Source organism: Neofelis nebulosa, chromosome 4, assembly GCF_028018385.1.
Source record: "Neofelis nebulosa isolate mNeoNeb1 chromosome 4, mNeoNeb1.pri, whole genome shotgun sequence".
NCBI classification, from domain to species: domain Eukaryota; kingdom Metazoa; phylum Chordata; class Mammalia; order Carnivora; family Felidae; genus Neofelis; species Neofelis nebulosa.
In genome coordinates this window covers 156,121,915-156,138,215 of record NC_080785.1, presented here as the reverse complement: position 1 = coordinate 156,138,215, position 16,301 = coordinate 156,121,915, and the positions used below count along the sequence as shown (strand labels likewise).

At 61.5% G+C, this 16,301-nt stretch overlaps 2 protein-coding genes across 13 annotated transcripts in view; one reads left to right on the top strand and one right to left on the bottom strand.

Annotated features, from left to right (window-relative positions):
• Nucleotides 1–6,418, top strand: part of CRTC1 (CREB regulated transcription coactivator 1) — a 77,025-nt gene extending 70,607 nt beyond the window's left edge. For all 12 annotated transcript variants that reach the window (XM_058727377.1, XM_058727382.1, XM_058727383.1 and 9 more), the window contains one exon: nt 708–6,418. In XM_058727377.1, the coding sequence (XP_058583360.1) occupies nt 708–919 (212 nt within the window). In that variant the 3' untranslated portion in view covers nt 920–6,418. The remainder of the gene's footprint in view (nt 1–707) is intronic.
• A 436-nt stretch (nt 6,419–6,854) lies between these two features.
• COMP (cartilage oligomeric matrix protein) lies at nt 6,855–15,045 on the bottom strand. Its single transcript, XM_058727369.1, has 19 exons — nt 14,366–15,045; nt 14,038–14,123; nt 13,589–13,640; nt 12,962–13,131; nt 12,135–12,272; nt 11,793–11,867; nt 11,538–11,696; nt 11,335–11,439; nt 11,139–11,246; nt 10,744–10,903; nt 10,052–10,170; nt 9,810–9,862; nt 9,525–9,706; nt 9,183–9,361; nt 9,024–9,072; nt 8,510–8,706; nt 7,713–7,885; nt 7,149–7,288; nt 6,855–7,059 (listed from the first exon to the last, which is right to left on the bottom strand). Exons 1-19 carry the CDS (start codon nt 14,442–14,444, stop codon nt 7,013–7,015), a joined length of 2,271 nt encoding a protein of 756 aa, XP_058583352.1. The 5' UTR covers nt 14,445–15,045; the 3' UTR covers nt 6,855–7,012.
• Nucleotides 15,046–16,301: the final 1,256 nt, after the last annotated feature.

Sequence of the window (16,301 nt, the reverse complement as noted above, 5' to 3'; positions counted from 1 at the left end):
TTCCTCCCTACCCCAGGGGTGTGAGCAGTGGTCTGCAGGAGATGCTCTGGGGGTGGAAGCTTCAGACTTGAAAGAAGGATCAGGCTCCTGTGATTGCCACAACAGCCCAGAAAGACTTTTATACCCCTGTCTCAGACTGGGAAACTAAGGCCTAAGGTCTCATTGCAAGTAGAGGAGAGAGCCTAGGTTTGAATCCGGGTCTCTCTGGGGAGAACTCAGACATCCCCCCAACCCACAGGGAGGGTCCCTGATGCACACGTGCACACACACCCCGGTTTGCTTCTCAGTGGCGTACAAGGAGGAGACCTCCTGGCAGAGCAGGAGAGGCCCCTGCTCCTGCCAGGTCACACTAAACATTTGACCTGGCTCCTAGTTCAGGGCTTCCCAGCCTTGGCACTGCTGATAACGAGGGGCTAGATCTTTCTCTGGGGTGGTGGGACCATCCTGTGCTGAGCAGCATCCCTGGTCTCCACCCACCTGATGCCAGTAGCATTCCCTCTTCTCTAGTCATGACAAGTAAAAATGTCCCTAGACATTGCCAGTGTCCCCTAGAGGGCAACCCCCCACGTAAGCACCCCTGGTGTGGCCCAAGCCCCTCTTCCCTGAGCATTGACAGGGGCCGCGGAGGCACAGGGCGTGGGGTCAGAGAGCCAGGGCCACGCTGAGGCTTGTTTGTCCTGTGTTCCCCCCCCTACCCCCGGCTCCAGTGACGGGAGAGTCCCCTCCCAGCCTCTCTAAAGAACTGACCAGCACACTGGCCGGGGTCGGTGATGTCAGCTTCGACTCGGACAACCAGTTCCCCCTGGACGAACTCAAGATTGACCCCCTGACCCTGGATGGACTGCACATGCTCAACGACCCCGACATGGTCCTGGCCGACCCGGCCACCGAGGACACCTTCCGGATGGACCGTCTGTGAGCTGCACACCCGGCACACCGCCGCCCAGCCCCCGGCTCCATCACCCCGCCGGTCAGTGGTCCCGACGGCGTCTCCCTGAGCCCAGGGACGGCCGCGCTCCGTCCTTCGCAAACGGCCGAGCTTGTGATTCTGAGCTTGCAATGCCGCCAAGCGCCCCCTGCCCACCCGCCCGCCCCCCCAGCTGTCCACCTCCCTTGGGAGGCCGCGTGTCACCCCCGCGGAGCCTCCCTGCGCGTGCTCTCTCGCCCCCCACCCTGGGCCATGAGCCGTCCCCCTGTAAAATGCGGAAAGCGTGTTGGGGAGGGCCGCCGGCCTGGAGGGGGCGCTGTGGTCCACGGCGGCGGTGGGCTGAGGTGCATTTTCCGACTGTTGTCCAGCTCTCACTGCCTTCCTTCGTTCCTGGTCCCCCGACCTGCCCGCCACCCCCAGCCCGAGGTTAGGTAGAGAGCCAGCCCCACCCTGCCAAGGGGAGAAGGCACCAGAGAGAGGGGCAGACACAAAGCGAAATAAACACTATTTTGACTGCTGTCTTTTATATTTCTGAGCACATTCAGAGAATGCTAGAATCCATCCCATGGAGGTAGAACATAAAAGGTGTGAACAGAGCATGCAAAGCAGCTAAATCTTCCTGGGGCCCTTGCTCCCGCTTTGCCCACCCCCAGCCAGGTCCCTCTGTGGCCGCCTTTGCCCTGAAAGTGAAGCCCCCGGCCAGGACGAAAGGGCCTTCCAGGGGGGATGCATGTGCAGGCAGGGGTTGTTTCTGGGGGTTGTTTTCATCTCTCAACCTGTTTTCATCTTTTCTTCTCTGTACCTTGGTCACTGTCACTGTTATTTAAAGAATGGGGTGGGGAGGGGGCGGCCAGGGCATTTTTGTTGTGTTACTGTTTGTTTGTTTCTTTTGGTTTGTATTTCCACTTTGGTTGTAGACAAGTAGCTGACTCTTTTGATCCAATACTTGCCTGAGAGCATGTTTTTATTCCAGAAACCCCATGTTATATATTTTTTAAGCTAACTGGAAGCAGTCTGCTGCCTGCCCGGATCTGAGCTGTGTCTCTGGCCGTTTTAGCTAAGGCCCACATTATCTCAAAACGGAAGGGCTGAGTGAGGGCGGATTGGGCCTGGTAGGCTCTCTGGCAGAAGCTTGAGGTGGCTAGAGGTGCCTCCGCTCCAGCCACGTGGGAGGCAGAATTCCAGGAGGGAGCCACGGCTTTTATGAAGGGTCCCTCCGAGACCCAGCTCTGCTTGGCCATCCTCAAGGTGCCCGCTGGTCTTCAGGGAAGACTAGTCCCAGACCCCGAGACTGGTGGCAACTGCAGCCCCTCTGTCCTGACGTCCCCAAGATGAGGCTGTCCTCTTGCCCCCCACCCCGAGAGCCAGCTGACATCCGTCCCCTTCAGCTACCCCTTTCATGGTTCCTCCCGGCAGGGCTGGATTGGGGGGGCAGAGAGCAGTGTTGTCGTAGCGGGAGGTTTCCAGGTGCCTCTTGAAGTGCCTCCGGAGGCCGTGATGACCATCAGGGCTCGGCCACCGTGCCGGGGGCTGTCCCTGTACCCTCCAGGCCCCGGAAGGGGTGACGGGGCTGTCTTTGTTTTCCGTCAGCTGCTCTGAAATAGGAACTTCTGTTGCAGTCCCTCCAAAGCCGCATCCTGAGCTCTTGCTGGCTGCTTGGCCTGCAGGCCGGGCCCACACCTTCTGCTCGGTGTGATTCTTCTCTGTGGCGTCGCAGCCACTGCCTCTGGGTCTCAAGAGCCCTCGCCTCTGTCTGTGGGAGCCAGATTTGATCTAATGACATCCATCTCTCTTGTTCCTGGGCCGGGCTGTTAGCACGTGGCCAAGTGACTGGGCTGCCACAGGTGTAAGAAGGCCCCCTCCTCAGTCATTTGGCCCCTGATACCCTCGTCTGGGCTAAGGGACACGGGGTTAGTCTGGGGTTAGTCCGTCCAGGTCAAGGGCCCAGCCTCTTACTGAGGTAGGGGCTGGGAGCAAAGAGTGAGACTTTTTTTTTTTTTTTTTTTTTTTAAGAAAACTACATGTACATAGAAGAGTTTGATTACCATTAGACTTGTATGTAGAACTTTTTAAAAAAATGGCCTTAATAAAATTATAAACCTTCCTGGATGCAATTTTCAAACAAGGCATCGTGGACCCCATGTGGGAGCCTCGTCAGCCCGTATTTCCTGTCTGCCCGGCACCCAGTTCTCAGTGCAGATGGGCAGGAGAGGGAGGGTGTCCACCCCTGCAGCCTGTTTCCAGCATCCTCTTGGCCAGGGGCACAGGCGACATTGTATTTACATGGCCACTTCGGCTCATGAGGGGCATAGGTGCAGTTTTCCCAGGGAGGGGGTCCCAGGCAGGAGCCAGTGGCCAGGCATCCCTGTGTCCTCAAAGGGTTCATACCCCTGCCTGGGCCTGGGCAGGCCTCCTGAGGTCTGCAATAGGGGATTTTGTTTATTTCTTAAATATTGCTTCTCTACTAAATATTCTTGAATTGCCAAGACTTCCTGAAACAGGACAGCCTAAGGGAACCAGCCCTTTAACTTGTGATGTGAAAATACTGTGATTTCAGGCGAGCTGCGCCGTGAGGGGTGGGCCGGGGCCCCTGAATATTGTATATAGACCCCGCCGCCTGTGTCCTCGCTCGCTCGTTCTGGACAGGCCTGGATGCTCAGCCCACATGAAGTCAGAGGCTAGGCCTGTCTGTCCCCCCACTGCTGCCCCCTGAGTGCTCCTGATTTCAGTCCCCTACAGCTGTGCGAATTTCTGCCCCAGGAACACAAACCGAACAGTGTGTTCCCATCTGCCTCAGTTTACCCCCTGTCCTCCAAGCCCCCAGGGCAATGAGTTTATTACCCCCACAGAGGCTTGTGGGCCAAAGTAGAGCCCGGGGTCAGCCCCTCTCTGTGTCCTTCAGAGAAGAGGGTTTATGCCACCACCCATCAAAGTCACCCCCCACACACAGTGTCCAGGGCTGATGTGGGGGAGGAGAAGGGGTCTTGTCGGGATCGTGTTCCCTGTCACAGGTACCCATGCCAACCTCCTTCCCCACTATGTCCTTACCAGGGAGAAAACAGGCAGCACTCTTCGGGGCATCCCGCATTCCCCCCACCCCCGCCATTCTCCTCACATGCCCTGCTTCCTTCTGACATACTTCTGGGCAGGAAGCGGTGGGGGTGGGGTGGGGCGGCCCCTTGGGGCAAGAGGCCCTGAGACCCTCAGTGGAAAGCTCAGGGGGCAAGTTGACCCTTTAGCAAAATTTAGGGGCCACAGCTGACAGTATCCAAAAACTGTCTACACTGTCCTGTGGGGGATAAGCCAGAGAAGGAGCCCTAATTGTGGTGGGTCCAGTCCCCCCTGCCATTGCTGTCCATAGGACTCCCTGGGACTAGCAAGGCCTAAGGGGAGGGCAGCCGTGTGTGTTTGGGGCCTTTCCCCAGCAGCACCTCCACCCAGACCTCCCTGCTGGCTTCTGAGCCACCTGCCTGCCCCAAGGGTGTGCACTGAGCGCAGGGGTCCTGAGACACTCAGGCTGGCCTTTGCAGCCTCTTTCTGCTCTTGTCTACTTGTGGGTTTTGGGAGGCTGGGAAAGGAGGGTTCTGATGTCTGTGTGTTTGGCATGATTTCTTTGGGTGGCTGAGCTCCCCGGAGGATGCCTAGCCAAGTGGGCCCTGTTGTGAGGCCCGTGTGTCATAGTGGGGCAGATGAGAATGGACGTCGAACACTCTGAGACCCCCACGTGGAGGGTGAGAGGCTCTGTGTCCATCCGTATGTCCAGCGGTGGGTGTCCAGTTTTTGAGCTGTATGCCAGGTGCTAGCTGTGGCCCGGTCAGGATGGGAGCAGGCGTCGGGTCTCTGGGGGGCTGAGTGGGGCTCGAGCAGTAGAGACTGCCTTCCCCACCGTCCAGCATCCTGGGCCCAATGAGCCCCCATGAGGGACTATCCTTAGAGGGGCCCCCAGGGCAGCCGAGGACACATGGGAACGTGCCCCCTCCCCAGACCTCCACATCTCAGCCGACCCTGAGCTGGTTCATAACCAAGCATCCTTCCAAACTCCCAGCCCCATCTGGATTCTGGGTTTTCTGCATTTCCAAAGAAAGCATCCCCACTCCTAGGTACAGTCTGGGTGTGGTAAGGCCTGGCGGTTATTGGGGAGCCCTCCACTCCCCACCCCCAGTCCTGACAGAGCAGCACCTGCACCCACCACCCTCACTGGGTTCTGATGGACCTGTAGGTAGAGGCCACGGAGGCTCTCATTGTGGGGGTAGGGTAGGGGGGGCCACAAGGTCAAGGGTATCCGGTGCCCCTGGTCTTGACCCATCACCCCTGCAGGTGATGCTCCAGGAGAGGGAGCTGTGGCCCCCTGAGCCCTTCCCACTTGGCTTGCAGAACTGTGGGGAGGACTGTGCGCCTCCCCCCACTGCTGGAGGCCTGCCCGGGGTGAGTGGGCAGCTAGGTCTGTTTCTGCTCCCGTTCTCCTTGGAACCTGTGCCTCCACCTTCTGGGGGTCTCACAGTGTGTGACTAGGGGTTCCTGGAACACTCCTCCGTCAGGCCCTGCCCTGTCATCTCAGCCTGAGCTGACTCTCCTTGGTTTCTCTTGGCCTTTGGCCTCCAAGGTTCCTGGTTGGGTGGGGCTCAGGGCCCTTTCATAACCCTTAGCCACAGGCAACTGGCCACAGACACATTCTCTCCGAAGTGGCCACTCCCAGGAGAGGGAGATGGGGTAACCTGTATCCCCAGGCCTGGGCGCTGGGATACTCTTCAAAGGCATTGGCGGGGGGTGGGGGTGGGGGTGGGGCGGCGGTGAGAAAAAGACCCTTGTGACCTGGGCCTCAGTTTCCCTCTTGTCACTGACCCAGACCCATGGGTCTCGGGCCTCAGGGTCCTCCCCGACAGGGTGGGGGCTAAGGTCTGGACATGAGAGTGATGCTGGCTCCAAATAGTTCTTTCCACCCGCCCTCTTGGCCAGCCCTCAACACCCCGTCCCAAGATGCCAGGGACATGTGGCACATGCAGGGCATGGTGTTGCCCCCATCTCGCAGGGCTCTGGACTCTGGGGCCAATCAATGCCCAGCCCATCCTAGCCCATCACTTCCGACCTCTTGTCCACTCGGGACAAGTGGACACAGCTGTGGCCTTTGCCACCAGTCCCTGAGAGGGAGGGCTTTGGCAGCCAAGGTCCACTGGCCCCGCTGTGCCCCCCCCCATAGGAAACTGCCCCCCAAGGGGCTGGGCGGCACCACTGATATATGCAAACCTGCTGGTCCAAGCCCTGCTCCACCTGTTTCCCTCTGTCCCCAGGCTGGCTCTGCCCCTGCCCCCAGCATGTACACTCTGCTGTGGATGTCCGTGGGCCGTGGGTTGGGTGCCCACGGTGGGTGGGGGCGGGCGGCTCAGGGCGCACTCGGCCGGCCCCTGCCCATCCTCTCTGGCGTGGACGCTTTTGTCTTTGTACCTTTGCATCCTTTGTAATGAAACATAATAAAAATCCAATGTTTTCGTCCCTGCCTCCTCTCCTTTTTTCCTGCCCCTTCCCCTACACTGGGGATGGAACGTGGGCCAGTAGGTATATCAAGTGGGAGCCACACACAGGCCCCCCGCCACACACACACACACATGAACGTGGACACCCAGGTGTGAGCCCCTCACCCCCACCCCTAGCCAGCTAGTTGGGCCTATTGCCTGGAAGGGGAAGGACCCCAGGATCCTGGGGGCAGGCACTCGGTGGTGGGGATCCAGCCCTGTGACCTCAAGTGGGTAGGATGCAGTGGCAGGCCCGGGGCCTCCCCAGTCAGTGTTGGACACTCCGAGTCAGGCCGCTGGTCCCCAGCCACTCGGGGCAAGGGGACGGGTAGTCATTAGCAGGTCTGGGGTCTCTGGCCCAGCCTTTCCTGGCCCCACCCCACGATCTCCCTGAAGCAGAGACCACAGCCAGCCACTCCACCACACACACTTTATTTCGTCCTCTCTGAGCCCCTCAGCCTTCCCTCCCCCAGTCCAGCCACCCCTCGGAGCCGGGCACTGAGCTCCCTGCTTGGCGTGCTGAGGGCAGCCCTGGGGGTGACCTTCCTCCAGCAGTGGGTCCCCACGCCCGTCCCTAGGCCTGCAGCAGCCTCTGAGTCTCGTAGTCCTCAGGGATGGTGTCTGTGGAGAAAGGGCCAGTGAGTGAGAGGGGGTGAGGTTGGGCAGGATGGACTCCCATCCCCGCCCCCCAAGCAGGGCTCTCCCCTCACCATTGCAGCGGTAACGCAGATTGGCCCAGATGATGTTCTCTTGGGAGAAGCAAAAGACCCCCAGGCGGCCACCCCTCATGGTCGTGTCCAGGACCACGTTGCTGTCAGCCACCAGCTCAGGGCCCTCGTAGAACCGCACTCTGGGGGGAGGATGGGACAGCGAGGTGGGGCCCTGGGCTAGGCCCTCCCCTCTGAGGCCTTGGCATCTGCCCTGGAAGACGAGTCCCCTCCTCTCTGGGAGTGGAGGCCGTGTGTCCCCCCCCTGCCTGGGCCACTCTCAGGGCAGGTGGGGCTTCTGACCTGAGCCTCAGCTTCCCTGCGTGACAGGATGGACTTCCTGGCAGTGCAGTGGGGACTGAGAAACACAGTAGGACCCCACCGTCTGAGGACCTGCTGTGTCCTGCATCCTAGGAGAAGTGTCATGTCCCAGAGCCAAACACAGTTAATTCTACCTGCCCGTATCATTCCCATTTTACAGGTAAGGGTACCGAGGTCCCCTGAACCTCCAGGAGCCAGGACAGAGCAAGGGACTTCTGGTCCACTGGCAAGGGGCGAGGTCCCCACCTGATGTAGCCCACTTGAGGCCGGTGCTGCAGGAACCAGCGGTAGGACGTCTTGTCCTTCCAACCCACGTTGCGGGGGTCCTTCCACAGCAGCCGCACCTGCGACGCTGTGTCCCCCGTGTGCCAGAGTGCATTCCGCAGCTGCTCCCCGGGGCCTGTGGAGGACTTCACAGCCTGCCATGCCCAGGGACAGGGGAACAGAGTCAGAGACTGCACAGCCTATCGGAGCCCTGCAGAACCCTGCCTGGTGGGACGGGTTTTGGCAGTGGTGGGAGGCTCTCGGGTGCCTGGATGGGATACCTGCAAGGAAGCCTTCTTGGGGGCCACGTGGAGATTTGCAGGTTGGGTATTGGGGGGGGGGCAGGGATGGTCTGGGAGCTCACGTGAGGATTTGGGAGTCCGTGGACAGGTTTGGAGTCTGACAGGATTTGGAGGGGTCTGCGAGATGACTTAGTGACCCATAGAAAGTTTTGGGTGTCCATGGGATAAACTGGGCTCTACAGGATTTGGGGAATTTGCTGGAGGGTTTCAGTGACTTACTGGGGTCTAGGGGTTCTGCAGGAGGATTTGGACCCTGAGGGGAAGTTTAGGGCTCCGAGAGGTTTCGGGGCCCAAAGGAAGTTTGGGGGCCCTAGGGGAGTGTTTGAGGGCCTGTAGGAATCCAGGGGGGTGCTGAAAGGACTCTAAGGTCCACAGGATGATGCTAGGGGGCTGTAAAGGCTTTGGGAGACCTTGGGAGGATTTGGGGCCTCCTAGAGAGCTCAGGGACTGAGGGAGGTCAGGCAGGGCCGCGGACACCTTGAGCTGAATGCCGGGTTCAGCCACTGCACGGAAAGGATTCGCCTGCCAGTATGTCTGTTCCATCTGCTTCCACATAACCACATAAAAGCTGGAGCTGTCCTGGTAGCCAAAGATGAAGCCTGCGTAGTCGTCATCCGTGACCGTGTTCACGTGGAACGTGCCTTCAAAGTCCACGCCATTGAAGGCCGTGTAACCTGGGGAAGAGAAGGGAGCAGTGGGGCTCTCCCCATTGGGGCCCTGCCTCCCCCCGCCCCCGCCCCTCTGGAGTCCAACTTGCCCCTAGGCCCAGATCCCCACCCATATACCCGCCCCATCCCTACCGGCCGAGTCCAGCCATGACCACATCCCTGGGCCTGTGACATGCCTTGGGTCACGCTCCTTCAGAGTCCAGAACTGTTGGACCCCAGAGCCCAGACTCAACCTGGCTCCGCCTTTCCTAACTTCAGACCCGCCCCTGGCCCCGCCCCCTATTCGGCTAGCTGTACGGCCTGGACCCCTCTCCGTGTCTCACCCACAGCCAGACCAGGGTCGCTGTTCATCGTCTGCACGATCTCCATACCCTGATGGGGTCAAAGGAAGAAGGGCCTCAGGTCGGCCGCATGGGTCCTCGGTTCCCCCGCGCCCAGCTTAGGACCCAATCCCACCACCTTCCACGGGGCCCTGTCCCCACCTGGTTGAGCACCACCCAGTTAGGATCTATCTGAGCGTCGCCTTCGGGGTCCAGCACGACCGTCTGGAAGGCCCGGAAGTCAGTGAGAGTGACCTCGGCGTTCTCCGGACACACATCGATCTTGTCCACCACTTTGTCCGCATCGAAGTCGCCCTGGCACACGTCGCCCACTCCGTCCCCTGAGAGACCCCCGTGGTGGAGTCAGCGCCAGCCCCGCCCAGGCCCTAGTCACGCCCACATCTGCTATAGGTCCCGCCCATACCACGTCCCAGCCCCTCCCATACGTGCCAAGGTCTCCACAACAGCCTCTAACCCACCACAGGCCCTGCCCCCTGCCCTTACGGTCTACATCTTCCTGATTTGGGTTGGGCACCAGGCGGCAGTTGTCCCGACTGTCAGGAACCCCGTCGTTGTCATCATCCTCATCGCAGGCGTCACCCTGGCCATCGTGATCTGAATCCTGCTGGGCACTATTTGGTACTGTAGGGCAGTTGTCCCGTGAGTCCTGGTGCCCATCCCCATCCCTAGAATTGGTGGGTGGGACAGAGAGACAGTGAGATTTCCCAGAGGGCTGCGTCGGGGTCGCCCACCCTCAGTCCCCACCCCCACCCCAGATGGCCTCCTTACTGGTCTTGGTCGCTGTCGCAAGCGTCTCCCACAAAGTCGTGGTCCACATCACTCTAGGGAAGGTGGATGCAGGAGTCCGAAATCAAGGCAGAGGAATTCAGAAGCCTCCCACCGACCCCGAGTTCCAGAACCAAGGTCCTCCTGACCCCAAGGAACCATGCTTAGACGGCGCTTCAGTCTCCTTAACTAGTCTGGAGCTCACCTCAGGGATCTGACCCAGCTGGGGTGCCTCCGGCGCTCACCTGGTCTGCGTTGCTCTTCTGGGGGCAGTTGTCACAGGCATCCCCTACACCATCACCATCGCTGTCCTTCTGGTCTGAGTTCGGCACCCTTGGGCAGTTGTCCACCGTATTTCGGATCCCTGCGAGAAGCAGGGGGACAGCACAGGATCCCAGGTTGGGAGCGGGACCAGGCTAACTTCCGCAAGGCAGCAGCAAACCTGGGGCTAGCCTGGGACACAGTCGTGCGCCTCTCGGGGCTCCCAGAGCTACAAAGTTAAATCAAGTAGGGCATTGTCCCAAGCCTCAGAGACTTGATGGACGGCGGGCGAAGGGACTGGCTCTCACTCACAGAGGAAGCTCAGCTGGACCCTCCGCTGGCACTGGGAATGCACCATGCTGAGTGTCTGCCCCAGGTATAAAACTGGCACCTCCCTGGCCCTAAACTGCAGGCTCACGTCTCTGTTCAACTACTTAACTCCTTGCAGCATCTGACACAGGGCCGCCCTCCCCTCCTCCAAATGTTCCTGCCGCTTCCCCTTCGCGTCGTGTCCCAGCCTTATTTTTCTGCCCGCAGGAGCACAGTCCGTGGTCCCTGAAGCCCTGGACCGAGCTCACCCGCAGCAGCTTCAAAAACTAGCCGAGCTCCGCCCTCAGGCAAGCCGCGCCCCTCGGTGCTTGCCCTTCCCTCCCCCCCTCCCTTCTGCTGCTCTCACGGTCGCCGTCGATGTCGTCGTCGCAGGCGTCGCCTTTGCCGTCCTGATCTGTGTCCTTTTGGTCATCGTTCTTCTGGGACCGGCAGTTGTCGCACGCATCACCCCACTTATCGCCGTCCGCATTGCGCTGGTCTGGGTTCCGCACCAGTTTACAGTTGTCCTGGGGGACAGGGCCAATTACCGGGGGGAGGGGGGGCCGGTCAGGCCTGGAGGGGCAAATGTCACTGCCCAGACCAGACCAGCCCCGAGGCCCCGCCTCCTCCGCAGAGCAGCGGTCATCCTTCCTGGACCCCGCCCCCCGCCCCCCCCCCCCAGTCCACATCCTCTGAGGCCACTTCCCTCACCCAAGCCACAGCCCCACCTTGCCTAACCTAGGCCCCGACGTTTGGCCCCACCTGCTCGTTGAGGACCCCGTCCCCGTCGGCATCCGGGTCGCAGGCGTCTCCGATGCCGTCGCGATCCACGTCCTCTTGCCCTGAGTTGGGCACCGTCACGCAGTTGTCCTGGGAGGAGGGCACAGCCGGCGTGAGGAGCGTGGCTAGGGAGCCCCGCCCACCACCGCGCTGTTCTGGCCCTTCAGACCCCGCCCACCTTGCGGCACTGGCGTTCCGGGCAGCGCAGCTTCTCGTCGGGGAAGCCGTCCAAATCCGTGTCTCGGCCGCAGACGAGGCCGTTGCCGGCCCAGCCAACGGCGCACTGCGGGTGGGGTGGTGAGTAGGTGCCCCAGCGTGTTCGCCACCCACCCCACCCCCTCGTACCCCATGCCAAGGTCGTTTCTGCTCGCCCGCACTCACCACGCACGACCTCGAGCCATCGCGTTCCAGGATGCAGTCGGCCTTCTCGTGGCACGGGCTGGGCGTGCCGTCGGGGCAGAAGCGCTGTGAGCGCCGATGGCAGCCAGATGCCTGGTCGCCCACGAAGCCGGGCTGGCAAGGGCCGCACTGGAAGGAGCCCTGGGCCCGGGCCGCGCGGGCAGTGAGCTCGGGCTGCCTGCCACTTCTCACCCTCCCCCAGTGTCTCGATCCTTCCCCGCTCCTACCGTGCCTTACCCGGGTATTGACGCACACGGAGTTGGGGACGCAGTTATGCTGTCCGGTCTCACACTCGTTAATGTCCGTGCAAACCTGGATGGCAGGGAGCGCAGAGGTCACCGCCCCCGCGCAGAAACCCCTCATACCTCCCACCCGGTTCACGTCTCCTCTGCATCCTACCTCTCCCCTACCTACATTTCTCCCCCAACCTCCACCATCTTGATGAGGACCCTTCCTCCATCCATCCCCCGGGCCCCCGGGCCCCGGGCTCCACCCCTTCCCACTGAAGCCGGGCAGGAAAATAGCCGCAAGGCTAGCGGACCATTTCCCTGATGAAGCCCACCCCTCCACGGCCCTCACCTGCTTGTTGGCTTTGGCGAAGGCCAGCCCCACGCCCTCGTGGGCGGGGCCGCTGAACCCGGGCGGGCAAGCCTCGCAGCGGAAGCCGGGGCTAGTGTTGACGCAGCGGACGCGCGGGAAGCAGGGATGCGCGTTGCACTGGGGGAGGAAAGGCCACGGAGGGTCAGAGGACGCAGGAGGAGAGCCCCGTCGAGAGCGGCGCCTCAAGATTTTGGGGGGTTGAACTTAGGAAATTCAAGGGCCATTAGCCAGCACTTGGAGGGGGGAGGGGGCTTGTGGGGCAAAGGCCATTATTCCAGGGGTCAGACGCGACTTCGCCTTGATGGGGGCAGGGGAGCGACCTGGCGGAGAGAGGGGCTGTTCCTGGGAGCCTATGGGCTGGGTGCTCAAGGGCGGGGGAAGGAATTGTGAGGGCGGGAGTCCCCAGCAGAGGGGGGAAGTGGCCGTCGAGGCGTGCGTGCCCGGCCGTAGGAGGGTCGTCCGAGCGGGCTCCTCGCGGTGGTGGGAGGGTCGTTGGGGCTTCTGAGCCCCGAAGGTGAGGGGGGCCTTTGGGGCGGACCACTCTCGGCTGTAGGAGAGTGGTCGGGGCGGCCGTCACTGGCTACGGAGGGGGTTGGCGGGACCGGCGTCACTGGTGGTAAGGGAAGTGGTCTGGATGAGTGCCCCCCCCCCCCGGCGTCAAGGGGGTCGTCCGCACGGGCGCCCCCGGAGGTGAAGAGGGCCTCCGGGTGAACACTTTCAGCCGAAGAAGAAATCGTTGGGGAGGTCGGTAGTTGTAGGGACCGGTGTTATAGGGGGGTCGTCGGTGGGGTGGGGGACGGGCGCACCTCGTTGACGTCGACACAGTGCGAGCCATTGCCAGTGAAGCCCGCGGGGCAAGGTCCACAGCGCGCGCCGCTTGCCGTCTGAGTGCAAACCACGCCTGGGTAGCAGAAGCCGGGCGCGCACTGGGAGAGGGGCCGCACGCTCAGACCTGGGGTGCGCGCTGGCTGCATCCCTGCGGGTGGTGAAGTGGGGCTGGTCAGGGCCCAGCCCCGGGGGCGGAGTCTATCAGGAGCACGCCCCTTCTGGAGGGCCGCCCCTGGGGGCGTGGCGAGATCCCGGGCTTTCTGCGACCCCGCCCCGGACCCCGCTCCAGGCCCGCTAGGCTTTTCCAGTCTCTGCATCTCCGCGCGCGTCAGTTTTCTGCTTCTCCCAGAGCGTCTCTGCATCTCCCTCCATCTCTCGCACGGCCTCTGCTTCTTTTCGTGTGTCCCCCTCTCCCTTCCCATAGTCTCTGTCTCCCCCTCCTTGTTCGTCTCTCTCCATCCCTCATCCAGTCTCTCCATCTGGCAGCCTCCGTCTCTTCCTGTCCCTTTTCCTCCCGGTCTTTCCTTCGCTGTCTCCGTCTTTGTCTCCCCAACTCTTCTCGATCTCCCCGCCTGCCGCGCCTCTGCCGCCCCAGCTGTGCTCACCGCACGCGTCACACTCCATCACTGTGTTTTTCAGAAACGTGATCTCCTTGACCTGCGGTGCAGGGGGAGACGGGGTGTAGTCAGCGAGGCCCCATCCCTCTTTTCCTCCCTTGAGTCTCCTCTCCCCTCCCCCAGACTCCCTTCCCACAGACCCACCCACTCCCCTCGGACCCTCCCTCCACCCCCTCGGACTCCCTATCCTCCCAGCACCTCTCTTCCTTCCTTGGGACTCCCCCCCTCCACAGACCCCTGTCATCTCCCGCGGAACCTTCTACCCCTGGGACTCCCTTCTCCCTCTTTTCTACAACTTCCTCCCTGGATCTTGGTACCCACGATCCTCTCCGTCTCCACCGGCACCTCCTTCTCCCATCCCCCTGCCTCTCCTCCTCTTCCAGGCCTCACTCCCCTCCTCCGCACTCCCCGTCCCCCCACCCCACCCCGGTCCGCACCTGCTGCCGCAACAGCTCCCGCACATCCTGCAGAGCCGCGTTGGTTTCCTGAAGTTCGCGAAGCATCTGCGGGCCCAGATCTGCACCTGCGCCGACAGGGGGCGCTGGTGGGGCGTCGGGGTTTGGGGACCCCCGCCACACCAGTCCTTACCGCGGCAGGGCCCTGGACTCCCTCATTTCTTGAGCGTCCGCCCTGCTGCCTGGTTTCTCCGACCTGCATGCCCCGATGAGCAGTCCCTGAGCCCCCAAGAAGCCGCGGCCCCAGGCCTCACGGGTCCTCCGGTACGGTTGGGGGTCGAGGCCACGCGTGGGGGACGGGGCGGCTTACCTATCTGTATCTGGCCCTGGCCCGACGCACGGAGGGCTGCCAGGGTGAGCAGGAGAACGCAGGCGGCGGCAGGAACCATGGCGGCGGCGGGGAGCTGGACTGCAGCTCGCTCTCTGCTGCCCACGAGGCCCGCGGGGCGTATTTATCCCGGCGGCTCAGCCGGCTCCGGGGACGGCCCACCCGCGGCCCTGCCCAGCGTCCAGCCGCAAGGTAAACAGATGGCGCTGGCCTCTGCGTTCGAGGCCCCGCCCGGTGTTGCTGAACCCGGACACGGCGGGGAAACTGAGTCACGGGGAGCCCCGGGGTAGGGGTCGATAGGGCAGGGAGTCAAGTGGGACCACCCTCCAGCCCTCTCTCTCACTTCTCTATTGAGTGCCTGCTGTATGCCAAGATTGGGACCTAACTGAGTACGAAGCAATCCGCAGGGCGGCTCCCCTCAGCTCACACCTGGGGAACCGGTCAAGAGACGCTAAAAGTTAGGACCCCCACCCCCGACTCTGCTTTCAGTCAGGCCGACTGGCCCTCCACTCCCTCTTCACTTGCTTCAAAATGAGGCAAATGACATCTCTCTGTGCCTGTTTCCATCCCCAGCAGAGGAGTGCGCAAATTAAAGGGCTCCAGCTGGAGGAGGTCTGAGGGGGGTGGCCAGGACTTCTGTTTGCGGAGACTTCGCCATACCTTCCGAGCTCCGCTCCAGCTACTGTGGGAACAGCCTGTAATAAAAATAAAAATTACTTCTAATCAGGAAAATCGTCCCTCCCAGCTCAGCCTCGCTCCTGAGCTACAAAACACTTCGACTTTCTGGAGTTAACCCTCTCCACCCGCTTTCCAAGTGCTCAAAGCCTCGGTCGTATGGATCAGAACACTGAGGCCCAGAGAGGGGAAGTGGCTAGCCCAAGGCCACCGCAAGGGGCAAGGGTCAAATCAGAGCAGGGTCATAGCCCGGTCTGTTCTCCTGGGAGGTTCCAGAGAAGTCACCAAGGGCTTCCCGGAGGAGGTGGAAGGGAAACCTAAAGGAAAAGAAGGACTCGGATCAGCAGAGCGAAGTGAAGACAGTTCTGACATAGTGAAGCACGTGTGGCTTGGGGAGGGGGGAGTTTCAGACACATCTGTTTACGCCACAAACACACACTGAACACCTACCGTGTGTCACGTCCTGCGCTGGACTCTTGACACAGGACGAACAAGCCAGAGGGGGCCCCTTCCCCTAGGGGAGCCCAGGTTGGTGGGGAGGCCGCTTGCATAATCACCCAAAGGGGCCAGAGCTGTGATGGGGATACACAGAGAGCAGTGGGAGCCCCAACAAGGTGCTGGACCCAGCCCGGTGTGGGGGGAATCTGGGTAGGCTTCTCCGAGGAGGAGGGAATGCTAAACTGGGACCAGGAAGGTGAGGAGAACATGGCCAGGCAAAAAAAAAAAAAAAAAAAAAAAAAAAAAAAAAAAAAAAAAAATGGTGGTAGGCATTCCAGGTAGAACAGAATATGTGGAGATTCCGAGACAGAGAGGAGTCTGGTCTGTTACAAGGAATGATCTCAGGGTGGAGAGATGTGGGGGCTCAGGAGGATGCAGTGCCAGTGGTGTGGAGCTCAGGCTGTCTTCAAGGGCAATAGGGAGCCACAGAGGGTGAGGGAGGAGGAGCGGGCCTGGTGGGGAGGCTGGGTGGGAACAGTCAGCCCCAACCTGGGCATTTCTAGTGAAGCCTGTGCCCTGACAGTGCCCACCTTGCCTGCTGCCTGCGGCCGGGCCATGAGCTCACCTCCTGTTTTCCTTGGCGTCCAGCACACCTGGGGGCCGCTCCCGGCCGGCACTGGAATTCTTGGGAAAACCACAAACTCCGGCGGGGCCTGTGGGCTTGCGTGCGCCTCATGCAGCTGAGACAAGAGCACATGGAAGCCACAGGCTGGGCACGGGGCTGAGACTTGGACACACGTGGCCT

Excerpts from the sequence above, each read along its gene's own strand:
- COMP (XM_058727369.1), bottom strand. The coding sequence starts at position 14,444 with ATGGTTCCTGCCGCCGCCTGCGTTCTCCTGCTCACCCTGGCAGCCCTC. Across the intron at positions 13,132-13,588 it reads GATGGAGTGTGACGCGTGCG|GGATGCAGCCAGCGCGCACC; the intron begins GTGAGCACAGCT and ends CACCACCCGCAG. Across the intron at positions 8,707-9,023 it reads CGACCCTGGTCTGGCTGTGG|GTTACACGGCCTTCAATGGC; the intron begins GTGAGACACGGA and ends TCTCTTCCCCAG.